The following is a 27106-nucleotide window of genomic DNA, read 5'->3' as shown; positions in this document are numbered from 1 at the left end:
AAAAGCCCAATTGGGCAGCAGGTTGGAAGACTATTGAGCACTTAATACATATTGGGCCTAAAGCCCATTTCGATCTGGGCTGATTTGATCAGTTACTTAAAGGGGCGGATCTGAGATTAGGTTAAGCCCAAAAATCTGATCTAATCTGCAGATAGGATTAAGAGGAGTCCTAATCCAAATACATATTTGGATAAGGGCAACTCCTAATATGATTAGGAGGTTTCTTTAATCACCAAGAAAGAGGAGGAAACCCTAATTTCGAATTACTTGAATTCGAACCCTATGGGTTTTTAACAGATCACACTCTGCATTCTTGAGATAGGATCTCAGATAACCCTAGAGAAGAAAATAGCAGTTTGCCACCTTCTTCTCTAGCAATCGCCTCCAGTAGCCGCCATCACCTTTTCTACGAGTTCGAATTCTCAATTAGAGAAGATCAAGAAAGGTTATTGATTGTTCGTGTGGTGTTCACAGTTTTCCATATTCTTTAGAAGAACCTGGTTCGTGGGACGAACACTGTTGGTTCGGCTCCATCATCACTGTGTCATCTTGAGTGGGAGCTAATCTTGGGATCTTCTTTGGACGTGAACACCAACGTTGGGAGATACTGCTTCTCTGGATCAGGTATAATCGCTTCCTTTCCTTTTGGTTCAAATCTGGTCTGGTTTGGTTCAAGTAGCATCATTGAATTTTGATTCTAAAATTATGGAATACGATTCCCAGTTGGAAGAAAAGTAGAAGATTTTTGAAATTCGTCCACCCATTCCGCAACCTTTTAGGTGTCCATACGATGGATCCTATCGTTCTTTCAGATAGAGGCTTGGAAGGTGTTTTATTGGCAAAAGATCCCAACTCATTAGGGAATTCTAAAAGTTTGTAAATTCATATTTTGTTTGGGATTTTTAGACTATAAACCTACAATAATTCAAAATTATAAACAGTTGTATCTATAAAATTCATATCCACCCCGTGAATCAGTATCAATTTGGATTGGCACCTACCCCAAACTGTAGGTGAAGCTAGAATTTCTGGGGGTAGACTGAACAGTAAAAGCCCCTCTTTGTTTTGGGTCTTTCATTATTTTATTTCCTGCAAATGATATTTGCTGCACTTTTCCGTTAATTATGGTAACAAAATCTGTTTATTTTTCGGTTTATTTGGATAGGCAACAAAATCTGGTTAGATACCATCAAAACGGACTAATGGGCAAAATCAAATACACTCCCATTTGCAAAAAAAAAAAAAAAAATTCCCACTTGCTTTGTATACCGTACACATCCACAGATTGATTTCCTATTTTCGTGTTTGATATCTCTCATGCTTGCAGATTTTTCCGTCGCCCCACCTCATTCCAAACCTTGGGACCCAGCACACAAAAACCAAGATAGCATGCGGAAATGTAATGGCTGCGGCAGCTCGGGATTATATAAAAGAGTATGTTCCACTCTCCTCTTTATGTGATTACTGATTTCTGCTGTTTGTTTTTATACTCTTCTCTCTCTATTTCTGGTAAAAACAAAATCTGTCTTTTATTTCATCAGCTGATTTACTTTCTTCATCATGTGTTCTGTCTCATTAGATGCGCTTTCATCGCTTCTATCTTTGGTGTTGTTGTCATCTATCCTCCCATTGAATATGACGGCTCTGCAGATTGCAGTAATTCCAAAATGAGTTTTTGGGGTTTTCAGTACAGGTTATGAGAATGATCTTTTTACTGGTTTTCTAGGGAAATTGTGTTCTGTCATTTGAGATCCAAAATAGCTGATGGTAACACCTTTTTCATGGTCTCTTTTTTGAGTTCGAACCAAGTTATGGCGGTTCCCTGTTCTCTTACCAAATCTTTTTTAGATCAGTGAAAAGAAAATTCTGAAAACCTCTAGTGGATGATGAAATTGGGTTGATTGACCATTGTTCAGTGGTGGTGCATCAAAAGGCAAAACGATGCAAAGACCAATCTGGTTCTATAAGATTTAAGTGAGAGTAAAGAGAGAGCTGAGTAGTATAGCACTCAAAAGAGGCTCTTTTGGACCTATTGTCAGGGTTTTGAGAAGAGAAACTCAGTTATGAGAAAAGAGGTGTAAGAATTATTGATCTTCATAACTATCTGTATCCATGCCGTGTCACTTTGTGTAAATGTTAAATGATCCATCGGAAGGTATAACATTTTCTCCTAATTTGGTTTTCATTTCATCATAGTATACTAGGAATCCCAAAATTTGTGCATTATTAGTTAAGCAAGGAGCTTTGCCATTTTTATTTTGCTAGTGCAATCCAGATTTTCTGTATCCTTGTTTTTGCTCTCTTTTTTATTTTTCCTTGAATGAATTTCCAATTAATGTAAATGCATGTGCCGCTGGGCCCTTTACACTAATTATGATTGAATCTAACTTTATCGTCTAAATTTCTAGTCAGATCCTACAGGAGTTGCTAGCTCAAAAAAAAAAAAAAAAAAAAAAAAATCTTCTGCAACCAATCAAGAGGTTGATCTTGATGAGTTTATGGATTAAGTTGTGTAACCTCTATATTTCAGTCTACTCGTTTTTCTAGCTGTTAACAAATACTTACATAATGTGCTCAAATTAGGATCCAGAGTTGGAAATTTTGCATGCAGACAGGATTACCACCCTCAAGGTTAGATACATTCTTTCTTGATGTACGTACGGCTCAGTTTGGAAAGAGTATAATATAAATACAAATACAATAGAGTACAAAACCTTGTATTGCACTACCCTGTGAATTGGGAACATCTCCCCCTGCATAATACTATGCAGAGGATGAGATGTTCTCCATGTGTGGCTCCAATAAACGTGGGCAGGAGATCCGGACTCCCCTGTATTTTGTATTATTTTATATATATTTGTATTTATACTTCTTCCGAACTGAGCCTAAAGTGGTATATGAGGTTCACATAAAGTTTTTCCACAAGGACTTGCGACAGAGAATACAAAGAGATATCTGATGGGGATGTTCTGGGTGAAGAAGCTTCAGTGAGAAGCCATTTGTCACTTCTATCATCAGGAATTCTACCCTTGCAAGTATGTTTTTATTCATGTTTAGTAACGAATAAGCTATTTGATTGTAATTTTATGGGATTGTTTTGATGATATCTAGAATAAATGGTTAAACGTTTGAAAGCACTTGTACAGGTGCATATCAATACCAAGTTAATCAAGCTAGACGCTAAGTCTAGTATACATGATCTTGTTTCTTCCTCCCACCATGAATGAAGGGGTTGCTCACTCATGGTTGAGCTAATGTTTCATCTGGACATTCCTCTCAACCCTCTGTTTTAACTCTTTTAGCTACCTGATTGTGGGGTTCAACGTAAACTTATACAAGTACCAAAACAAAATAGAAAAGAAAAAGAAGGGATGAACTGCTAACTCAGATCAGAGAGAAAATTGAAATGCTTGAATATATAGTTCAGCTGAGATTCTTCTCATTCAAGTTTGTCTACACCTTTAATAACAGCACTTACAACAGGCAGGCCCACATGGGATATAGCCCAGCATAGAGTTGGGAGTTGGAATCCATGCCTAAAGAATTGCAGTGTTACAAATTGCTGTCTTAATAAGTTTAGGCATATTGGATTATTTATTTATCTATTTTGCAAAACCTTGATTCAAATTACAAATTACAACATTTTCTTTCAGAAAAGGCATTGCAATAGATTGGGTTAGATTTCAAGATCCGGGCAGCAAAGATGATTTCGCCACAAAAAATCTAGAGAATTTATTTGTGAAAAAAGGTAACACTTTGTTTTCTTCCATCAATTTTGTAGCACTCCATTGTACAGCTTCTAAACCACCACCTCTCAGGTAAAATTAGTGATAAAAGATAAAGACCAAGATGATGAGAACAGTGAAGATGGTAGAGGAAACGCAATAAGATCCTCCACAACTTCTGATTCTGGTTCAGACTTCAGACTGAACGAGAAAAAGGAACAGCTCCGGTATCAACATCCAGCCAATTTGCACAAAGAATTTCAGGGTTCTTCAAAAATTTGCTTCTATTGAAAAAAATGAATTGTTTACACAACTGGAGGGATATTTGCCTACTTGAAAGTACTCGGTGTCACTGAGGTTGATGAGGGTGAATGTAATACACCATTCCTGGCGGTTGAAGTGAGCTAAAACTAGAATGTGCTTGGGGTTGGTGAGTCAACACAATTGGTTGTTGCTGAGTTAGTGGCACTGGCTGTTGCTGAACTAATGGTGCTGCCAGATTCATCATGTGTGGCGGTGCCGGGGGTGGTGGGGGTGGGGTTGGTGGTGGACCTGGGGGCGGTGCCTGTGGTGGGTAGCCATATCCATAAGGCACTCCAGTCATAACACTTCCAGATGGTTGTAAAGACTGTTGGGAAGGTTGGCTTGGAAGTACATGATGATATTGCACTTGGGAAGTCGAAGCTTGGGCATGTGTGGAAGGTTGTACCATAACCGTTTGATACTGATGCCTTAATGCACCAGAAGGCTGTTGTGCAGCAATATAAACATTGGCATTTGAAATCGGCATAGGCTTTTCAAGTTTTGGTCTTGACTCAGAAAACGAATTTGCTGGCATGTTAGAAGATGTATTATTAGACTGTGGTGCCCCAGTTGCCAAACCAGCATTCTTTGCCTCCTCAGCTGCAAAGGTTGAGAGAACCGAAGTCATGATCATTTGCGATGAGGTAGACGCTGCTAACTTGTCTGCAACCTCAGCTGCAATGGCTGCAACCGTCCTCTTAGGTGTTTCCCTGGCTTTTGCATTTGATTCTGCTTGTGAATTTGAAGTTGGCAATGAAGGATTGGAGGCTGCACCATCATTTTCATTTCTGAGCCGCTTTCGCATACTGCTAGCTTCTTCTGCTTGAGCCTGTGCCACCTAATCAGGAAAAATGATGGGGAAAAAGCATTAGGCACTGGCATTAACGATTGCTAATTAAGGGAAATCTATTGATGAAACACATCTTCTTTAGTAGTGAATTTACATTTTTATTTCTTTATTGATAACTCCCAAGTGATTTCACAATTGGTGAGATGTGACAATCTCTTTGGCACTACATTTTCCATCTTCTAATAAAGCCACAAGTCCAAGAGAATTGTTCCAAATAAAACAGATAGTTTCATTCTTGTCCAGTGTCCGCAATTTGGATTGACAAGTTGAAAAAGGGGACAGCATCCAACATGTTTCAAGCTTCAGCCAAACCTTACCTTTAAGGTATTAAATCTCGACAGTTGGGCTTCACAGTCCCAATGAACCTATATGTTTTCCCATTCATTGACCATATCTCTGTATCACCTTGTATCGAACTGTATCAATTGATAACAGACAAAAGTAGGTAAACAAAGGGAAATGGTTTGATACCATTGTACAGCATGGTCAAAGTATGTAACCTCACAATACCCATTCCAATCTTTTATAACTTTTGTTTAAACTTATCAAAAAGCTCAGCAGGGCAGCATGACTTCTTTATTTAAATATTTACTGTTTGCATATCCTATAGCTTGCTATTACATCTAATATTAGGCTATGTTTGGTTTGAAGGAAAAGGTAGGGAAAGGAAGGGAAAGGTAAGGAAACCTATACTAGGTTTGTAAAGGTTTCCCTACTTTTCCCGTCCCTTCCTACTTTTTCCTTCAAACCAAACACAGCCTTAGTAAAATATTTTTCCTACAAACCTTACACCTTGTCGATAATCATTAAGCAATAAATTTAGTATTCCTTGTACATTTATGAGATCGATATACACTTCCTAATTCCTATCCACGCTCATCTCAGTTTTTCTAGTGTTTCCTTCTGTATCCCCATAAAAAAAAAAAAAAAAAAAGTTGGTTTCTTGGACACATTTCTAGATTCACAGGTCAAAGTGAATCTACCTTGCTACATGTTCAATTTGAAAAGTAAAGTATAAGTGAACCGAATCAATATAAAAGAGGCAGGCAATCCAACTGGAGAGCAGTAGATGCGGCGTGATCCTAGTGCTGAAATGGAGACTAGCAGAAGGTGCTAGAAAGAAAAGCATAAAGACAATTCACATCATCAACCACACAAACTTTTGTCTTAAGAACACCTTGAAATATCCCAATCAAAACATGAACAAAATTTGCACCTTCTCAACATCTAAATCTACTTTAACACACATCTATAAAAACAACCATCCAAAATTAACAGGAGATTTTCACATGTTGTCACTTGGCAAACTCATGCCTTGACACCACAAAAATGAAACTCCAATAAGTTTTATACAACTTAAACCAAGTATCATCTAGAAAATGGAGATGTTTCCTTGGAACCTTTCCTGACTCCACCTCCCTCATGCCCCTATGAAGGGCATCTGGCATTGGGGATGGCGACTGTACAATGATTCCAAATATCCCCTTATCCCTTGTCTCAATCTTGAGTCAGACCCACTATAATGGAAAAAATTGGTAGAAAAACAATAAATGCAGGGCAAATCACCCAGTCATAAACAATTTCCTTCTTTCTGATGAGGAAAAGAGCCCCTCAAGCTATACAAAAACTATCACATGTCCAACTGTATGCACTTTATAAACAATGATTCCAAGGATTTACTCTTGTCAAATAATAATACTACTCCAGTGATTTCTGAATTGATCAATGGAAACATCCTCAAAAATCAGAACTCCCCCCCCCCCCTTTCCACTTGATCTTCATAAGAGCCTGAATTGGGACAGATTTTCCTTAAAAAATCCAAGCATTTCTTTCATTCCACAGAGACCAACAAACATCCAAGGGAAAGGATTTTCAGAAAACCTTGCCTCTCTTTGACCAAAAATGTTAAGATAAATCTTGATTCTTCATTCCCTTCCCAATTTCATCAAAAGGAAAAACACAACCAAGTCCTTATTTTGATTCATCTGTTCCTCCTATTTTTCTCCATATTGAGATCCCATCCAAAATGCACCTCTTCATCAGGGTGATTCCTTCTGAAGAAAGATTTCTCACATACGAAAACCTTTAACCAAAGTACCAAACATATAGGACATTAGCTATTATATGCTCCCAAGAAAATTCATTCACCATGAATCTTCAAGTTCAATGGAATATATTAAAATGATGCAAGTTATATTCCTTTTTTTTTTATGATAAAACTTCAAAAAAAGTCCGAGCACAGGTCTTCCCGGTTACTTTGATAGTGTCCCAACATTCCTGGAAAAAATGAAGAGAATTTACTGATCCCAAAGGCCAGGCATTCATCTACACCTAAAATTAGGCCCTTTTAACGCCTCTTCAATCTCCTATCCAACCTGAGTAGAGGTGTAAATCGGGATGTGTTTGGCCATGCTTTTGGCGGGCCAATCTGGGTCGTGCTTCCCCTCCTCTGCAATACTTCAAGGGGCCAGCCCAGCATGGCCCACAGCCCACGGCCCAAGCCCACGTGGGCCCATGCCATGCTGCGGGATGAGCTGGTCTGTGGGCCGAGTCTTGGGCCTGGCTGGGCCAAGCCATGAGAGGTATATTTTTAAAAAATTGAAAAAAAATCTTAAAATTTTATTTTACAAGAGTTTTGATGTATACAATTGTTTATATATGCAATAATAAAATGAGATAGTATAATAAAATTGAAAACAAAATTTTATATATATTATATATTATTATATTATTAAAATATACATATAATATATATGGGTTATGTTAGGTCAAGCCAGGCCATGCCGGCACATGGGCCACAGGCAGCACAGCCCACACACTATCGTGTCATGCCATGCCAGTGCAGCCCAATTTCGTTCCAGGCTGTGGGCGGCACGACCCTACAGCTCTACTGAGGAGGCATATTTTCTAATACAGATTCAGAAGGATTACAGAATATCCATAGTTTTCAAGGCACCAAGGTGAGGCTGGGCGCCTTGTCGCCTAGGCAATGGATTTTTTTATATAGAAAACATAGATCCTAGGATAGTTCCCTAGGTACCATAGCCATATTTCCTTAATAATTATTCATAATTTTCATAAGAAAAGTATAGAGTTCATGTTAAAGTATAGAAAATCAACATATTCATGAGAAGAAAAAAAAGAAGGAAAAGAAAATTCAAAAAATATAGGGGCTGAACCCTTATTTTTGTTATAGGAATAGAAGAAAAGAAAAAATGTGTTATAGTAGTAGTAGAAAATGTGTTGATTAGACAAAATTTTAAGTTCTTCGTTACTTATTGGTTCAGGTTTTAAAGTCTTTGAGGGTTCAATACAGCATTTAGCAATGTTTGTATTGATTAAATCCTAACAAATAAGAAAATAATAAAAAAAATAGTATATAAACACACAGAATGAATATTTTAGTTTAATAGTGCCTATTTTATAATTATAATGTCAAAAAATAAAGAATAAAAAAGCATTTTACAACACATAGTACAAAACTGCTTGGCGATTAGGCGAGGCGAGCCTCAAAGGCACCTTGTCGCCTAGGCGTTTCCTTGACAACTATGAGAATATCCCATCTAAATTTTATAGAAGGAATCAACATATTTTGAATCCAGATCCAGCTATCCATTCTTGGGAGAATAAACTGGATAAAGACCTAACCTTTGGCAGTATTTATTCTAACTGATTGCAGGTTGTCGTTAATCCTCCCAAAAAAAGAAAGGAAAAGAGAAAACTGATTCCAGGTTGTACAGTCAATATAGTTATAAGATAAATTGCTGGCCAATTTCTACCACATCTGCAATTTCAAGGAACAAACAATGTTCCACTTATGTCAAATCTTTTACAGATCCCCTAAAGATTAATTTATAAGAAAATTTCTTGAAGCTCTAACAGAAATCTATTCCCGTTTTCTGAGAAAAGGATAAAAATCTATTCCCTTGTGTTCCTGGGGCTTCAAATTTTTGTTCTATAATTAAACTAGGAATCATATGGATAAGGCTTTTGGGACCTATTGGAAATAGAGGAGTGTTCCATAATTAAAAATCTATTCCCTTGCTTTCCTGGGGCCTCAAAATTTTGTTCTATAATTAAACAAGCATTCATGTGGTAAGGCTTTTGGGATCTACTGGAAATAGAGGAGTGTTCCATGATTCCTTGTTTGTATTGTCGAAGTATTTATTGATAATATTCTACAGAGGCTTATCAAAGAAATTTCCTTTGCCAATAAAAAAAAAAAAAAATACTATAATCTATGAATAAGATCTGTGTGTGCCAATCAAGCTGAATAAAATCCAGATAAGAGTGGAAAGAGATGGTGAATGCACTGTTTTTTAATGTGAAACTTCAATTCAAATATTCATGTTCATCTCAAATTTTCTATATTGTTTCACATTGGCTTGTACAATACAAAATGCACCATGGAAATTATTAATTGGGTAATATTTTCCTGTGGCAATGCATATTCACTGCCATCCATGGCAACAGTGTATAGAAAACGGATCTCATAATGCAAACACAAGCATCAGTTGACTGATTTTCTTAGTGAAAGTCACCAATCTATACACGAGTGGAGATAATAAAGAGTAATATTAAAAAACTAAATAAGCTAAACAGAAAAAAAAAAGAGTAAAACATTTAATATTTGGTAAATAACACAAAGGTGAGTTTTAAGTGACAGCTTACATATTTCAGATTTAATGTAAAAGAATACACAAAAGAAATAGGGAGAAAGATGCTAAACTATATCATGATATTGATTGGGTCAATATTATTTGCAATAATTTCAACCAGAAGGTGGGGGCGGAAAAGGTAAGGAAAAAATATACATACCTGCAATTGAGTGCGAACATTTTCCAGTTCAGATTCCTGAAGAAATTCATGGAATGAGTTCAGAGAATATCATAAGCTTCTAAATTCAAAATGTGGACAAGAAGTAGAATCTCTAAATTCATTTATTTGCATTAAACAATGAGAATAATCAATCCATAAATCTGCACCTGCTCATGTAGTGCTTCTTTTAATTGAGATATTAGAGCTGCCCTTGTTGTTTCAACTGATTTAAGTTTCTCAATGCACTGTTTCAAAATAGCCTCTTCTTCTTCTAGCTCATTAGCCAAGGTTGTACGCTTGGGGTCCCCCACTGAAATTAATAGTTAATAAGAGAAATGTTCTTGAAGAATCTTATGGTAGGAAATTCAGAACAGGCATTTCCGCATTTGAACAAAAGATTTCTAAATAACCATTGAAACAAAATATCAGTTCTAAGTAGTCAAGTTCTTATTATTTTCAACTTACCTTTAGTACAAACAATTTCAACATCTTTCTCCATCTTCCTCACACGTCGGACAGAAGATTTGCATTTTTTCATATCTGCATCTTCACTGGGATGTTCATTAAGCACAGCGTGAAATGCTGAGACTATTTTCTCTGCAGTGCCACCAATAGCCAATTTCTGGATTGCAAGTCATCACTTGCACAATTAGCAATGTCTCAAGCTTGCTGAGAAATTGAAAGAAAGGTAATATATGAATACCAAACAAAATAAGACAGAAGAGAGAGAATGATATTTCTGCTTCTTACTGTTCTAATGGAGCGTGAATCTCTCCGTACAATCCTAACAGACGATGAACGTTTTTTGCTCAACTCCAAAGGAGGAGGTGTCTCCTTTGTAAGCATCAAATCTCGAAGGCCCCCACGATATCCAAATACCTTCCTTTCTTCCCAGATTTCAACCTATCAATAATGCATTAGCTTATTAAGTCTCCATTTTACTCAATTTTTAAGAAAATCATTTAGTGGGAAAACTCTTAAGCCAAAGTTCAATTTTCTAGGCATCCAAAAGATGCACAGTATATCTCAATTTTCTAGGCATCCAAAACATCCAAATTATTTACTAAGTAGCAGTATAAGAAATATCTCAATTGTGTGTTTGTATTTTGGGGGGTGGGGGTAATTTTGCACATTGAGAAAAAGGTTGCTCTTAGCAAAGAAATGTACCAGTCTAGAAACCACATTCTTTCCATGATCATCGCCATTCTCAATAACATCCTTGAGTGCTGCAGGAAGAACCTTCCAAAACTCGTTAACAAATTCATTTCCTTTGCGCTTGCTGTTCTGTAGAATGTCATTGGCAAGATATAAAAATGGGACTTTCCGCTCCTTCTGTGAATTATGGAACTGCTTATCCCATGTTGTTACAACCAACTCTGCCTTGTTCCGGTGAAAGATACACCAATGTGACAGTGCTATAGAAAAGTTAAGATAACATAATCGTTTAACATCAAAGATCAATGAATACTTATCAAAAAAATCAATGAAATAGTTCAACAAAGAATATATGAAAGATTACATAGGTTATTTGAGCATACAAAGGATGAAAAAAAGTACACTTCTTCTGCCATTCTGATGCCAAAGAAAAACAGTAAAAGAAAATTTACAGCAGAAAGATGAGCTTTACTGCTGTGACTTTCCAAATATTGCAGGTTGGTTGCCAGGTACAGTAATGGAGCCCAGATCTCGTGCAAGCAAAAAACTCTGTGCACACGTCATCCAGATAGACATCTAGAATATCTTCCATACATGAATGTTAAATTCATAGGGAGATCTTACCAATGTGCAGCTGGATGCCCACACTTGAAGAGTGTGTGCAGAGTTTTTGTTTGCAGGAGATCCCATTGCACAAGAATGAGCTCTCAGAAAAAGAAAAAAAAAAGGAAAGAAAAAGCCATCCCAGGCTGGGGTCAGCATAGAACAACGGTTCTGGCCTAATGAGATTTTACATTGTTTGGTTTTTAGTTGTCCACCCGAAGTTGGCAGCATAAGTAAAAAAGCTAAAAAAAATCAATTGTTAAAATTGCGCTCTTTCTTAGGACATTTGGACATTTAACTTGACATATTTTTCTCTGTACTCCTGTACATTATCCCATAGTCTGTTGTCCTATTCCAATAATAAAAGTAAAAGAAATAGAGTGGTGGCTAGCAATCAAAAGGAAAACCAGTCAGCTATAACCAACTTGTTTCCATGTTCCTTTGTGATAGTGCTGTGGCCCCTTATCAAAAGTAAAAGGTTGTGGTTCTTAAGACAAAAGTTCAAAACTTCACATTAGTCGATGATCCTTGAGATCTTGAAAAGAAAAGGAACACAAAAGTCACAAAATTGAGACAAAAACGATGTCTGGAGTAGATGTTCCTCCGATAAGAGCCTATAACCAAAGTCCAAAAATTAAGTGCCTTTCATTGGATGCATTGCTAATGCTTACAGTAACCACAATTCCAACAGAAAATTCCTGAAGTAGATATTCCTAGAACTACTATGTGAATTTGTCATCTCTGAGTAGTGAATGGCTAAATTATCTACTGTTGTAATGGAGCACTACAAGCAACCAACAACCAACAAATTTCTTAAGCAATTTTCAAACAACAAGAAACTAAAACTGCTGAAAGAAAGGGACCAGAAAGAGGATACTTTCGATACACTGCTGGGTGCTGTTGAGCTTGGAAAGCTTGTCCGCCAGTATCTCTTCATTGAAGACACTATTCATCCCACCTCAAGAACGCGCCCTTCACCTCCCGAGATGAACTTCAAAACACAAATACTTCAAAACACAAATACTTCAAAACCGGACAAATTTCGATCCATGAGTATGCTTGGCAACGTAATACCTACACCACGCGATCAGAAACAAAGGAATAAACGAATAAGATACGAATTAAGAGAATGCTGAATTGAAGAAACCTACTTCAGCAAGAAAATCAAAAAGAAATCGTTCACTTATGATTCGAACCCTAAGCACCAAACTTACGAAAGAAAACAGAACTTTCTACCGCAGTTTCTCAAATTCAGCTGATGTGCTACTCGGGGTGAGAACAATGAAATGATAGCCAATTTAAGAAATGATGGAAACGCTGCAATAGAGAAACCTAAGTCTCACAACATCCAAAAGCAAGATGAGTAGGCAAATTTGAAAATGCAATAATAAAAAAGAGTCGATTGAACTTCTTCTCTGGCTTGCCAAGAGACCAAGTTTGAAACCCTAACCAAAGCTTCTAAGAGGAAAAAGGAATTGGGGTAAATGAATTCCGGGGGAGATAGCCTGAGAGTTGCGGAGGGGTCTAGATTCTTAACTCTTAAGAGGGTTTTGATTGATGAATTTTATATTTTACTTAAGCTGTTCATTTGCTTATAGCAATGGAAAAAGAGAGTTTCAACTTTCAGATCCCCACACCACTAACGCCCATTGAGCAGTGCGCACTGCGCACCTATTCCAACGTAAGCTCCTCTGTTCTAGTGGATTAACCAGCATCGTACACCATAGACATCTTGTGCGTTTGACGTAAAGGATATTAGAAGACATGTCTGCTATGGTGGGCCCCAGTTCATCATCGCCTACACCATAAGAAAACATGATAAGTTCAGCACCGTAGGATCCTACTGCAATACAACAAATAGACGTTCTACATCTATGTGAATGTAATAACTTCCTACGTATTTTCACAACGAATAACGAAATGTCTGAACTCTGAAGAGGCCGGAGGGGCGTACGTTAGTAGAAGCTGTATACAATATGCATGGATGGATCCATGGACATTGTGTGCATGTGGGTTCAAAGTCTACAAAGGTTGGAACGTCTGGAATAGAAGATTAGTCGGAATTCTAATGGCTGTGGCCATCGTTTGTTTGCGTAGAACTGGAGATGATACCTCAACCTCAAGTTCAGAACCTGGCTTTGCTTCTGCACTATTGCTCCAAGAGCAAGGATCTTCGCCGTGGTCTGGCTCTACACGCTTCATTCATCAAGTCTGGGTTTCAATCAGACGTCTTTCTCTCCAACCATGTCCTCAATATGTATGCCAAGTGTAAAGATGTTGTCGCCGCTCGTTGTGTGTTCGACGAAATGTCCGCAAGAAACCTCGTGTCCTGGTCAGCTTTGATTTCTGGATATGACCAAGCTGGGGAACCTTCAATGGCGCTTAATCTCTTCACCATGATGCAAAATGAGCCCAACGAGTATGTTTATGCTAGCGTTATTAATGCCTGTGCCAGCCTCTTGGCACTTGCACAGGGGAAACAGGTTCATGCCCGATCGCTGAAATCTGGCCATATGCCTATTTCTTTTGTTTCTAATGCGCTCATCTCAATGTACATGAAGTGCGGCCTCTGCAATGATGCATTGACCATCTTTACCAGCATATCAGAACCTACTTCTGTCTCTTACAATGCAATGATCACAGGTTTTGCAGAAAATATGCAACCACAAGGAGGTTTCGAGGTATTCAAGTTCATGCATGGAAGTGGTATTAGCATGGATCGTTTTACCTTCATGGGTGTATTAGCAATCTGTTCTGATGTCAGAAACTTGTGGAGAGGAATGGAATTCCATTGCCTGACGGTTAAGCTTGGGCTTGACACTACCCCATCTATTGGCAATGCGATTCTAACCATGTACTCAAAATGCAACTTAATTGAAGAGGCAAACAAGGCTTTTGAATCAATAGAAGAAAAAGATGCAATTTCATGGAACACCTTTATTGCTGCTTGTTCTCAATGCGAAGATCATGCCAAGGGTTTGAGAACATTTAGAGAGATGGGAAGAGCCATTGATGTAAAACCTGATGATTTCACGTTTGCAAGCGTACTTGCTTCTTGTGCAGGTCTAGCTTCAATCCGCCATGGTGGTCAGGTTCATGCTCACTTGATGAGAACAAGGTTGAATCAGGATGTAGGAGTGGGTAATGCCCTTGTCAACATGTACGCCAAATGCGGCTCCATAGTATATGCAGAAACTGTCTTCAATCAAATGTTCGTCCACAACCTTGTTTCATGGAACACCATGATAGCCGGATATGGAAATCATGGACTAGGCAAAAGAGCTCTAGAATTGTTTGAGCAGATGAAGGAAATGGATATAAAGCCGGATTCGATAACATTCATTGGACTTCTTACAGCTTGCAATCATGCAGGATTGGTGGAACAAGGCAAGAGCTACTTCAATTCCATGAAAGAAGTTTATGGGATTTACCCTGAGGTAGAACATTTGTCTTGCCTGATTGATCTATTAGGGAGGGCTGGGAGACTGGAGGAGGCCGAATGGTACATGGACAGATTTTGTTTTGAGAATGACACGGTTGCTTTGGGGAGCTTGCTTTCTGCATGTCGATTGCATGGTGATGTTGTGGCTGGCGAGAGAGTGGCTGGCCGAATTCTAGAGCTTCAACCTGTGACTAGTTCACCCTATGTGCTTTTGTCCAACTTATATGCTTCAGATAGGAGGTGGGAAGGTGTTGCTGAGGCTAGGAAGATGTTGAAGGGCAGTGGGGTTAAGAAAGAGCCCGGCCATAGCTTGATTGAAATTAAGGGGACCATAGAAAAATTTACAGTAGGGGATTTTTCTCATTTCAAGATAGAAGAGGTGAAGGATGTACTCAGAAGTTTAAGTTGGGCAGCTAATGAGGATTCTTTGTAATTTTAGAATTTAATTCTTTCCAGGGTAGGCCCGTCAGTTTTGCTTCTAATGATGCGAAAATCATTCAAAGACAATGTGAGAGGTGATAATTCAAAGTAGAAAACCAGTTCTCTTTGGCTTTCAAAAAAAAAAAACGTTTTTACCTCTACCAAAAAATATACATTTTTTTCTTATTTTTGCCATTTCTTTCTGTTTTTTATGGTTTACCACTTGACCTTGTTTTGAAAATTTACCCAAAAACAAATTTAATTCTAACTGCTACATCAGTAATTATATTGTTTTTGTTTTCAAAAACAAAATCAACCATATTATCGAACACCCCTTTAAAGCCCCCCTCCGTTTTGTATCTTTTCTGAATTATACATCAATAATTCTTACAAATGCAAAGACAACCATTTCAACGATGCATTTACATTTTCACATCAACATGGATATAAATTGAAAGCCAGGTTATCTTTTTCCAAATGTAAAATTTATTGCAATGCAGGAACAATTCAACCAAGAAATGTACGAGACATTCACTTCTTCCATATCAATTCTGCGAACTCCCTCCTAGAATAAGTCGGGCTTTTGGATAACCGAAAATTTTTCAATTGTTGTTAAAGCTTAATTCATGACAAAAAAGTGGCAGTGATTCATTGAACATATCAACCGCTAATCATTCAAATCACTATCATCATAGCACGACCTGTGCCCCGAAGTGGTGATTTCTCCACCGTGAAATTGTAAGTTTGTAACATAGTACCCACATTTTAAGTTAGCGCAAAACTATCTACTCTGTTTCTGTAAAACTAATGTCCAGGTTCTCATTAAAGGCCCCAGTTGGGTTAGTTGGTGCTTCCAAAATAAACCACGTCGGTAAGACCTGCGACAACTCAGGCAATTCCCCTGGTGCACGTCAGCAAAAAACCATGTAGAAAGAAACCAAAGAATAAGAGGCGACATGGAGCTTAGTTGAAATACCATAATCATGTCTCAACACAGATTTCCAAATCCACTAGCCAAAATTGGTAATATACAAGAACCTTTCTCATTCACCAAACTGTTTCTCAAAGGAAACATGAGAAACCGCACTTCAACAAATTATCTAATAAAAAATACTCCAATAAGCATGACCATCCTATCTGGTTGGAAATGACAAAGGGATCCATCCCCTACTTCTCTCACTGCTCACCAGGCAATGTTTTGATGATATCAGAATCGCCTGCAGGAAGAAACAAGTTGGCAGAAAGCCAGGATGAAAATCCCATGGCAAAGTGTAGTTCAATAAAAGAATAGTTGCCGCACCTGGATCAATAATGCTGAGGCATGACACACGGTAATATTTTCCACAAGCTGTGCCCAGGTCAACATTGTCTGGAGAACAAATAAAACAGGAATTGCAAATTTTCAACCATTTGCAACAACTCTTAGCCTCATTATTTTATGTATAGAACTCATTACCAAGAATTGCAAATTTGAAAATAATATGCACCCATTTTAAAAATAGAATAGACTTCCAGAAAATGTCACCCCAATCACAGAATTAAGTTGGTGTGCCTATCTCATCCAATGCAGATGTAGAATTCATGGTAAAAGCCTTAAAGTAGTTAACTTCTTGCATTAATTCTAATTTAGGCTGTCTGGGACATGTCACCAAAAGCAATTTACAGACAGAATCACCCTTGATAACCCAAATGTATTATGATTATATAATAGTTGGGATATGCCAAAAGAATGTCCTAATAAGTATTTTCACATGTGAAACCACAAGTTTATGCATCACCATTATAAAGGTAAATAGCCAAACCTTTTGGTGACCCTATAATGTGCATAATAAATCATTTTTAAGTACAACTGCATGACATGAACTTTGAATTCACAGGGAGGAACCTGATAAGATTTCTTTAGGACACTTTTAGGAGTAGTAGTGGCTCTAATCCTTGCCCATAATAAGCTGTTATAGACTGCACGATTTGCAAAAGGATAAATGATGAATGGAGCAAGACACCATTTGTGTGAAAAAATTGTTTGTACAATATTATGGAAAAAGCTCAATTTATAAGAACAACATTTTTCTAATTCTATAGCAAAAGAAAGTCATAAAAGGAACAAAACTCCAGAGGGGAAGGAACCCAGACAACCAATCACCCCATTTCTAACATTAGCCTATACTATAGATGACCCTAGAAGTGCCTTTTTATATGAATATGACTGAACAAATTTATCCATCTTGACCTCAGATGGGTAAAGCATGCCTTCTCCTGAAAATAGCCTTATTGGATGAAAGAGTAACTCTATTTTGTGGTACATGAGGACAGAAGCACCAGAGAGGGCAAAGATATAGTGCAACCCCAGATATCACCAAAAGTATCCTATCTAAAACTTCATTGTTCAGGCTGCCCTTGAATCTAGTAGTCAAACTGTGTCTCATGATAAAAAGAAATCTGCTGCTTTATTGCACTCTATGTGTGTGCTTAAAACAGTTCAGTTTCAGACATATGGCATGAAACCATGTCATTAACTTTTCTTAAATTTAAATGATAAATTTGTCATCTTAAACAGGTCTGTTATGAACTGAAATGTATTCCATTAACATGACTTCCAGATACCCACATATTAGGTGAGGTACGTGGAGAAGATCAATCCAATTCGAATATATGTTAACCAAATTGGTGGGAAAAGGAAAATGTATGTTATACTTCATTCGATCATTTGTCTTTAAGTGGCGAAAGTACTTTTAACTTTGTTATTTTCATCTTTTGATCTGTAACTGCCAAAGTTCACCCTCAAACATTCAGACATTAAATCCTTCGAATAAGCGACTAAGTGTTAGGGTAAAAGTTGTTACTTTGATACCTTCTCAGAAAAAAAAAAATGTTATTATTTTGGCAATAAGCTCAACGAAGTATAACTCAGTGACAATAACCTAGCTAAAAAATCATTAAACAAGAAACACCCGATAAGGAGAAATCAAGTCTTTAGCTACCACTGACTTCTGCTACAGGATCATTTCATGGAGATTCAAGCACTGTACACTAGTGATATAGGAATTAGTGGCGCATGCCTCTAGTACATAAAGCAAGAAACAAACAAGGTTGTAAGAGAAAATTAAAAACATATAACGACGGCTAATTTGAGCGACCTCAAAAAGAAGTATAGCGCCAAATGGAATAGATGGGAAAAGGTAAAATAAAAATAAACAAAAGGCAGGCACATTAAGATGAAGGGCATAGAATGGCTTAATGACATTTATTCAGATTTACGCAATTAATCAGTAAGCGAAACCACTTACTTCCATTGAAATGGTGGACGCCAACCTTGGCAAGCATTGCATAGTACTCAATCTCGGACTTCCGCAGAGGTGGGCAATTGTTTGAAATAATTATCAGTTTTGCTGCAAATACCCAAAAACTTGAATCAACAACACAAATCATTAAAAGAAATGGAAAACAAAAACAGATAAACGTCTCCATTTATTTACACAATGAAAAAACAACACAGAAGGAGAAAGAAGCTAGGAAATGAGAATCCACCTTTCGAGGTTCTTAGGGTCCGAAGAACGGTTTTGTATCCAAGCGTGTACTTTCCGCTCTTCATCACGAGTGCGAGTCTGTTGTTGATGCTCTCATGAGTCTTCTTCTGTAAAAATCATTCAGAGAGGATTATGCGACGGAAACATGGAACCAAATAACGAATAGCGATACAGAGGACCATACCGTCTTCTTCACCGCCACCATTGTTGCTCCTTACTCGGAAGATAATAGAGGTTTCGAAGAAACGAAGCGAATCAGAGATTAGGGTTTCCCAGCGGGAAATCCATATTATCAATATCTATAAATAGGAAAGATAGAGGTCAAAAGAGTCCTCTGACCGGACCACTGGAGTGATCATTTTTCAGCCCGGCCCGGAAAATTCCGGGCTTGCGCTAGAGTTTTTGTACCCAAACTTTTTAAAAGTGTTAAGTTAGTTCGTGTTGTTATCGTGAGTTATGTTATGACATGATGATATGTATAACTTAAAATTTTTAAAAGGGAAAATTTTCGATTAATATCTTGTACTTTGGCTCAAGGGATAATTTGATTCTAAATTTTAAAATACGATAATCCAATACATAAACTTTCAAAATGTGATAATCTATTACCTAAACTTTCAAAATGTGATAATCTAATACCTATCGTTAACTAGCCTGTTAATCAACTGTTAAGTGACATTTGAAAAGTTAAAAATGATCTTCGAATGACATCTAATTCTCTTCATGAACCATCTAAACATTGACACAAATTTAAATGGTTCCAAATCCTAGTCTCTTCAATTCAAAAAGGTTGGTGATTGTTTAGAAGAATCTAAAATTTGGGACTGTTGATTTTATTGTCAATGTTTGGATGCTTGATAAAAACAATTAAATTGCATTCCTAGGGCATTTTTTATTTTTCAAATGTCACTTAATGGCTGAATAACGGACTAGTTAATGGCAGGTATTGGATTGTCACATTTTTGAAAGTTTGGGCATTGGATTGTCATATTTTGAAAGTTCGGGTATTGGATTATCACATTTTAAAGTTTGGGGATTAGGGTTTCCCAGCGGGAAATCCATATTATCAATATCTATAAATAGGAAAGATAGAGGTCAAAAGAGTCCTCTGATCGGACCACTGGAGTGATCATTTTTCAGCCCGGCCCAGAAAATTCCGGGCTTGCGCTAGAGTTTTTGTACCCAAACTTTTTAAAAGTGTTAAGTTAGTTCGTGTTGTTACCGTCAGTTATGTTATGACATGATGATATGTATAACTTAAAATTTTTAAAAGGGAAAATTTTCGATTAATACCTTGTACTTTGGCTCAAGGGATAATTTGGTCCCAAACTTTAAAATACGACAATCCAATACACAAACTTCCAAAATGTGACAATCTCGTATCTAAACTTTCAAAATGTGATAATCTAATACCTATCGTTAACTAGCCTGTTAATCAACTGTTAAGTGACATTTGAAAAGTTAAAAAATGATCTTCGAATGGCATCTAGTTCTCTTCATAAACCATCTAAACATTGACACAAATTTAAATGGTTCCAAATCCTAGTCTCTTCAATTCAAAAAGGTTGGTGATTGTTTAGAAGAATCTAAAATTTGGGACTGTTGATTTTATTGTCAATGTTTGGATGCTTGATAAAAACAATTAGATTGCATTCCTAGGGCATTTTTTATTTTTCAAATGTCACTTAATGGCTGAATAACGGACTAGTTAATGGCAGGTATTGGATTGTCACATTTTTTAAAGTTCGGGTATTGGATTGTCACATTTAAAGTTTGGGGACCAAATTGTCAGTCGAGCCAATGTACAAACATTTTGAAAGTTCGGGTATTGGATTTGTCGCATTTTAAAGTTTGGGAACCAAATTGTCACTCAAAACAAAATACAGGGTACTGATCAGGAATTTTCTCTTTTAAAAATATCAAAACCACCATTCAAAAGAAGACATTGTTCATTGTCTTCTACCTTGAGACTGAACCGATTGAGGTGTTTGAGATTCTGGACTAATAAAGACATTGTTCATTATTTCTTCTAAGCAGAACAGGAAGGAGGGAGGAGGAAACGACGACACCTCTAACCAGAATAAGAAGGAGGGAGGGTGAAATAGCGGCACCCCAGTACCAATTTGGGATCAACGACAAATGTGGTGCACCCCAAAGCACATCTGCATTTTGCACAAAATTTCCCAAGTAGCTAGGTTTACCCTTGTGTGATTTTATGGACTTTGGGTAGTTCTCAATCCCGTCTCAATGACAAACGATTGACCAACAAACGCAACATAGGCTAGAATCTTGATCAATACTGTGGATCGATTCAAAAAGCATGCAATGGTGCTCCCATTACAAAAGGAGAATAGAATCTGTAAATAGAGTTGCTTTTGCTTGTTCAAATAGACGGATTACGTGAGGTATTGTGTCTTGTGCTTTCAACTTTCTTGATCTCTCTAATCGGACTCAATCTTGCATCTATTGCCAGCTTGCTCCTATTCCACAGAGCCAAGTTAATATCCATACCGATTGGTCAAGCAGTATGCATTTGGTTTCTATTTGGCTCTAGTACATTAGTTGAGGATGGATGGAATTCCATGACGCATTGGTATTGCTACCGTTTTGGGCAGTTGAATTTGTAGTGCCAAAATAAAATCTTTAGTGTTAACCGATGTAGAGCTGGTTGCCACACCAAATTGGGGAGCACACAATTCAGTTATTTTCTAAGCCATCTTAATAGGAATCAGAATTGAAGAGCACGCAAATAGAGGAAATCAAAGGTCAGTAGCGCATGCAATCAATATTTTTCTTTTCTTTGTTCCTTTTTTACCAACAACTAGAATAATTATAACTATTTCAAAAGAAAATTAGGGATTGCACCACATTTGTATTTTTCCCCATGAACTCATCCAAGTCGTCTACCACAACTGCACTTCGAGAGCTTGTCATAACCAGTTTGATATCAAAGGTGGTTACTGGTTAGAGATTAGATGCCAATCATAAGAAAATTAGATGATAGATGAAGGGCATTTTTATCCTTTCACATGATACTTAACGTTCGTCGATGGTTTTGGACCAACTTGACACTTTTTGAAAGTTTGGATACTGTAGTGATACCTTGAAAGTTCGAGTACTAACTTGACACCACCCCCAAAGTTCAGGGTATTGAAGTGGAATTTTCCCTTTTTTTTGGTAGAATCGGGCCTATGATTTGTGTAATTGTGTTGAAGACTTGAAGTTTGATGCGACAGCTTGGTTTGGATCTCTAGTAGCCTTAGTTGTTGATAATTTCTCTCACTTGACTTCCTTCTCTCAATGGTGGGAATGGTGGATTGATCAGGAGGAAAATCTAGGAGTGATGGACCATTGTTTGTTCTTGTTTGTTGTGTTTCTATTTTGTGTATCTAGAAAGTCATAAATGCAATTGTTTTTAATGATATTATGGGCTTTCTACTCTTATTGCAAGCAAGTGGATGAAGGAAGTGATGAAAGCTTCCCTTCTAGGATCAATCGACTCTTCCTCTAGGTTGGTTCAACCTATGGTGGTGGAAAGATGGACTCCTTCTGGATGCACGCTCAAAGTTAACACTAATTGCAATTTTCTCAACAACAAAAGTGGATTTCGTTTTTTGTTTAGAAACGAAGCTAGTTCTTTTCTTTTTGGTAGTTGTGGCTTGTGTAAAGTTGTATCCCCTCATTTTGCTAAAGTCTTTGTCATTAAACTAATTTGGTTTTTTGTTTAAAAATGAAGTTGGTTCTTTTATTTTTGTTGAAGTCTTTGCCATAAAACGGTGTTGTTTGGTAGTTACTTCTTTGGGTTTTCGGAACTTAATTGTGGAAAGTGACAATTAGAAGTGGTTAAGGTTTTAAAATCGAGGTCTTTTGAGTTAAACCCTAAAGTTTGGAGTTTACTAATAGACATTTATAGTCTTCTTCCTTATGGTGTTCATTTCAACTTCATTCACAGATAAGCTAATTCTCCAACGCACTTATTGGCTCCAAAAGGAACCTCTGGTTTGTAGGGTAATTGGTTATCCCCTATCAACTAGCTACCTTCGCTTGCTAAAGACCACCCCCTTACGGTGCCTTTTTCTTTGGTTGGTGTTTTCTTGTTTCTTTTATGTGCTGCTCATTTGATTACCAGAAAAAAAAAAAAAAAAAAAAAAACAGAAGTCTGATGTGGCATGCTATTTTATAGATACCTATAATACATATTATATATAATTAATAATATTGTATAATATATATGAAAAAAGTATATTCATGTATATAATATTATATATCTATTAAAGTAGCCCCAAGTTTTAGGAAATTAACTAACTCTACTCGCTACTATTTCTTTCTTTTTTTTTGAGAAATTTCCTTATTGGTACCTTGTACTTTAGGGGTTGTCTCAAGTCAATCCCCCAACTCCACTACAATACCTAAACTTTCAAAAATTATCAATTTAGTCTTCGTTGTTAATGGTCCATCATTTACTTTTGAAAATGTCAAAACTAGCATTTTAAAGAAGACATTGTTCATTATCCTCTACCTTGAGACTAAAGATAGAAATCATGAAATCATTTTGCAATGACAGAAATTACATACAAAGCAAATTGATGGCAATCAGTTGAGGTGACCCTTGATCCCCTTCACAAAGATGATCTATAGGTTTTCAACACCTATGTTATTAGCACAGTTGTCGCCATCAGTAGACCAAGTGGCATTCGAAACATGTTGTTGGTAGTTCCTCTACCGTTCCGCCATTGGTAGAGCATTAGTTGCTCTAGTTTCTCATCTTGGTACACCTGCAGCTGAATAATCAAAGTCTAGTCACCATCTTTGATAGTCGGAATCACCGCAATCAAGCTTATATAAGCATTAATTCCCATGGACCATGCAGAAATTCCAAACCAGGAGACAAGACAGAATTAATTGGATTAGAAATTGTTCCCTTGTTGTTGTTTGTAAAGAAACAAAAGAACAATTGTTTTAAATGTTATCAGCATCATGTTGGAAAATGTAAGAGTTTCAGTGAAACCTAGAAAATTGAGGATGGCAATTTTCAAGTCAAGACAATCTTCATTGAAAAGATTAAAAAACCAAGGGTCATTAGAAAAAAAAAAACTTTGTAAAAGACACTTATCTGATATGATGAAAGATGCTTCATTCAATGCAACGGTAGTAGCATCATTGAATGAAGGAGTTAGAAGTAGACCCCTTTCTCATGCATCATGTAGGGAGTGGGGTTCTCTTCAATCGGGTTGGGAGGATGAAGCCACTCAGGTGGTGGTGGATGTGAAGAATAACCTAGGAATTGAATGACTATGTAATGGTGATGGCCTCCTTGGTAGAAAAGGTAGAAGATAATGAATAATGTCTATTTTGGTTCAGTCTCAAGGTAGAAGACAATGAACATTGTCTTCTTTTGAATGGTAGTTTTGATATTTTCAAAAGTGTTAAGTTGCACATGTCATCACGTGATATATATACTAACGGACTACTAATGGCGAGGACTAAATTGATAGTATTTGAAAATTCAGGTTAGTGGCATGCTTTGAAGTTCATGGACTGACTTGAGACAACCCCTAAAGTATAGGGTATTGATAAGAAAATTTCCTTTTTTTTTTTAATAAAACTGGGAGGTGCTACACAAGACAAAGAGAGGTATCACGTTCCCACTAATCACTCAAACAAATAAACTCTAAGTTCCACGGGAGACTGTTGAGGTTAAGGGATATAACAGGTCTAGGAAAAGACATAACTTCATTTGCAAGCTAGTCAGCCACTTGGTTTGCTTCATGAAAAACATGCTTGTATCGAACCCCATGCTTGAATTAGTCCTTCATCAGCAAGCAATATCGAACTATATTCTTGAAACTCCATGGGGTTGACTTGGCCGTCAAGATATGAGAAAGCTAACTTTGAGTCTCCTTTTATTATGACCGATAAATCTTTGAAATTTTTAGCCAAATTATGAGCCTCCCACGCAGTCCATTCTTCAACATCACTTATTGTAGTAAAACTAACAAGGTATCCTTTGTAGTCCACAATTTCCCCAAGATGGTTTCTGGCAATGGCCACCACTGAGCACATCCTATAACAAGAGGCATCAAAATTTATCTTAATAGTTCCATGCTTAGAGGGGGGAGCCGCATGATATATTTCCATCCTTTTTCCTACCTTTCTTGCTTCGGGTTCTCAGTCATAACACAAAATTCTAAAAAAAGACTTCACAGCTCTGTCCAAAATTATTTGAGAAGGGGACGATGTATTAGTGAACATTTTCTAGTTTATGTTCTTTCATATGTGTCATAAAATGTAAACAAACTTTTCCTTAACCATGCTTTTTACAAAACATCTTTCTTTATGAGTTTAGCCCACCACTCAAACAAGGTGGGGTTCGAGTCATCAGAACTTTTAGATTTTCTTTGATTCACCACAATTTTTAAATATATGGTCTAAATCCTCATCTTCTATGCAAAAGCTACAACCACCGTCAATGTTTATACCTCTGTTCTTTAGATGACATTTAGTTGGGAGTTTATTTTTAAGAAGAAGGAAGAGAAAAGCTTTTAGTTTTGGGGGGCACTTTAGATTCCACACAATTTTTCTCCAATTCAAATCGTCACCTCTGATACCAACCATGTTGCATTTTATTTTGTAAGTTGATTTAATTGAGAAAGTACCACTTGGATTCATCCTCCAAATTAATTTGTCTTCTTTTGAGTTCGACAAGATAAAAATAAGCCTAATTTTATTCCATATATTTTGTGAGACTAGACTATGAACTTTGTCTTTAGACCAAACTGTTATTTTTTTTATCAATAAGGTCATAGGCAAGAAGGTTTTCATTTTCACACTGGGCTGGGTCAATGTACTCAACAATTGAGGATTCACTCAACCATTTATCATTCCGGAACTTCATTGATTTGTCATCCCCTATTTCCCAACTTAAATCCTTATTCAACAGATCTCTAGCACTCAAAATACCCCTATAAGCCCAAGATATTCCTTTCTTTTTCTTTGCACTCCACAAGTTCTCTTTTCTTAGGTATTTTCCTCTCACCACTTTGACTCGTGGGTTATTCTCCTCATTCAAAACTTTTTAACACAATTTTGCTAGATTAGCTTCATTAACCCAACAGAGGTTCCTAAGCCCAAGCTGTCCCCAATTCTTTGGAGAGCACACTTTCTTCCAGCCTATTGTTTATATATCGTCTTAAAGTACCCCTAGGTTTTCTAATAATTGACTAAGTCTTCATTTGTCATTATCGATCGTTAATGGAAAATGGAAAAGTCTATTTTACTCATCATTCTTCTTTAAATTTTCAAAATAATACATTTGAATCACAACTTGTTGGTCTTCTCCATCTTCTCTAAGGAGAAACTCCCGAAAACTAGAACAACCTCCCCACTTCTGACAATCCATCCATCCTTACAATAGAAAACAATGAGCTGGTATGATCCTTCTCTAATCCTATTTAGCCTATGACAAACTTTATTGAGATGAAGAAGAGAAATCGACTTGTAACCTATTTTTTATGGCTAATCTCAACTCTCTTGAACTTCTAAACATCAAACAACTTGTACAATTGAGTTCTATAGACCTGTAACCAATTAATGAACTAGAAATTTCTCAAGATTTCATTCCTTATGCCTCTTGCAAAAGAAATTGGCAAAAAAAACCATGAAGATTTGACTAAACTTGAATTAAAGGGAAGATTAACACAAATATCCATTTTTTATATTTAAAATATTTTTAAATAACCCAAAAAGAAGCATCAAAAGTATTTCTTGCCTCTCTGCCATTCCCATCAATACCACTTTTATGCCCTTTAATTTCTACCGCTTAAACCCTGTCTATGTTATCTTGACCCAAGTGGAAATTACTAAGATCCATAACAGCCATGTTTTTTTGCCATCATTAATTGTCTTCTTCCTTTTTAGTTTCACTACTCACAACAAGCCAACCAATTCTATAATGGGCCCCATTACTACTGACTTGGTTTTTTTCCTTGCTAAGTTTCTAGTAAAGAAGACATTTTTTCTAAGTCAATCCTTGCAACTTCAAATGGAAATTTTACTGAAAGAGAATTGTGTGTGTGTGTGTGTGTATGTGTATCTATCTATCTATCTTTCTATGGCCCATGATAAAAAAGAAAAAAAAAAAGAAAAGTGATTCTCATTGTTACTTGTGTTTAGTTATCATTCAGTTTGATTATTTTAGTACTCATGAATTAAATTAGGTTTGTATTGTTTCAATTACCATTTTGCATTCTAATCTTACAAGGAG

General features: G+C 36.8%; 2 protein-coding genes, 1 long non-coding RNA gene and 1 pseudogene across 5 annotated transcripts; 2 read left to right on the top strand and 2 right to left on the bottom strand.

The window, feature by feature from the left end:
* Window positions 1-1274: 1274 nt before the first annotated feature.
* Window positions 1275-4005, top strand: LOC148876847 (uncharacterized). The gene is made up of 4 exons (XR_016108216.1): window positions 1275-1434; window positions 2584-3035; window positions 3654-3748; window positions 3819-4005. It is a non-coding gene; the product is annotated as an uncharacterized LOC148876847 (long non-coding RNA).
* On the bottom strand, window positions 3984-13541 carry LOC148876846 (uncharacterized). 2 transcript variants are annotated; one of them, XM_088973806.1, is made up of 9 exons: window positions 13409-13541; window positions 12669-13252; window positions 12332-12528; window positions 10864-11111; window positions 10447-10599; window positions 10162-10318; window positions 9864-10006; window positions 9697-9732; window positions 3984-4866 (listed from the first exon to the last, which is right to left on the bottom strand). In XM_088973806.1, the coding sequence occupies exons 3-9, from the start codon at window positions 12405-12407 to the stop codon at window positions 4075-4077; spliced, it is 1605 nt and encodes a 534-aa protein (XP_088829932.1). In that variant the 5' UTR covers window positions 12408-12528; window positions 12669-13252; window positions 13409-13541; the 3' UTR covers window positions 3984-4074. The 2 variants fall into 2 exon arrangements, with proteins under 2 accessions (XP_088829932.1, XP_088829941.1); XM_088973815.1 differs by having other exon boundaries at window positions 3984-4857.
* An 18-nt stretch (window positions 13542-13559) lies between these two features.
* On the top strand, window positions 13560-15375 carry LOC148876845 (pentatricopeptide repeat-containing protein At1g11290, chloroplastic pseudogene; annotated as a pseudogene). Its single transcript, XR_016108208.1, has one exon. The product of XR_016108208.1 is annotated as a pentatricopeptide repeat-containing protein At1g11290, chloroplastic pseudogene (transcript).
* An 886-nt stretch (window positions 15376-16261) lies between these two features.
* LOC148876844 (large ribosomal subunit protein eL30-like) lies at window positions 16262-19303 on the bottom strand. Its single transcript, XM_088973951.1, has 5 exons — window positions 19028-19303; window positions 18845-18950; window positions 18604-18705; window positions 16617-16685; window positions 16262-16533 (listed from the first exon to the last, which is right to left on the bottom strand). Exons 1-5 carry the CDS (start codon window positions 19046-19048, stop codon window positions 16493-16495), a joined length of 339 nt encoding a protein of 112 aa, XP_088830077.1. The 5' UTR covers window positions 19049-19303; the 3' UTR covers window positions 16262-16492.
* Between the last annotated feature and the right edge of the window lie 7803 nt (window positions 19304-27106).

Source organism: Nelumbo lutea, chromosome 1 (assembly GCF_056320005.1).
Source record: "Nelumbo lutea isolate HS-2025 chromosome 1, American lotus-T2T, whole genome shotgun sequence".
NCBI classification, from domain to species: Eukaryota; Viridiplantae; Streptophyta; class Magnoliopsida; order Proteales; family Nelumbonaceae; genus Nelumbo; species Nelumbo lutea.
This window is presented reverse-complemented; position numbering and strand designations above follow the sequence as displayed.

Excerpts from the sequence above, each read along its gene's own strand:
- LOC148876846 (XM_088973806.1), bottom strand. The coding sequence starts at position 12,407 with ATGAATAGTGTCTTCAATGAAGAGATACTGGCGGACAAGCTTTCCAAG. Across the intron at positions 10,319-10,446 it reads ATTCACGCTCCATTAGAACA|AAATTGGCTATTGGTGGCAC; the intron begins GTAAGAAGCAGA and ends CTTGCAATCCAG. Across the intron at positions 9,733-9,863 it reads AAGAAGCACTACATGAGCAG|GAATCTGAACTGGAAAATGT; the intron begins GTGCAGATTTAT and ends GAATTTCTTCAG.
- LOC148876844 (XM_088973951.1), bottom strand. The coding sequence starts at position 19,048 with ATGGTGGCGGTGAAGAAGACG. Across the intron at positions 18,706-18,844 it reads GACCCTAAGAACCTCGAAAG|CAAAACTGATAATTATTTCA; the intron begins GTGGATTCTCAT and ends GGGTATTTGCAG. Across the intron at positions 16,686-18,603 it reads CGTCCACCATTTCAATGGAA|ACAATGTTGACCTGGGCACA; the intron begins GTAAGTGGTTTC and ends TTTGTTCTCCAG.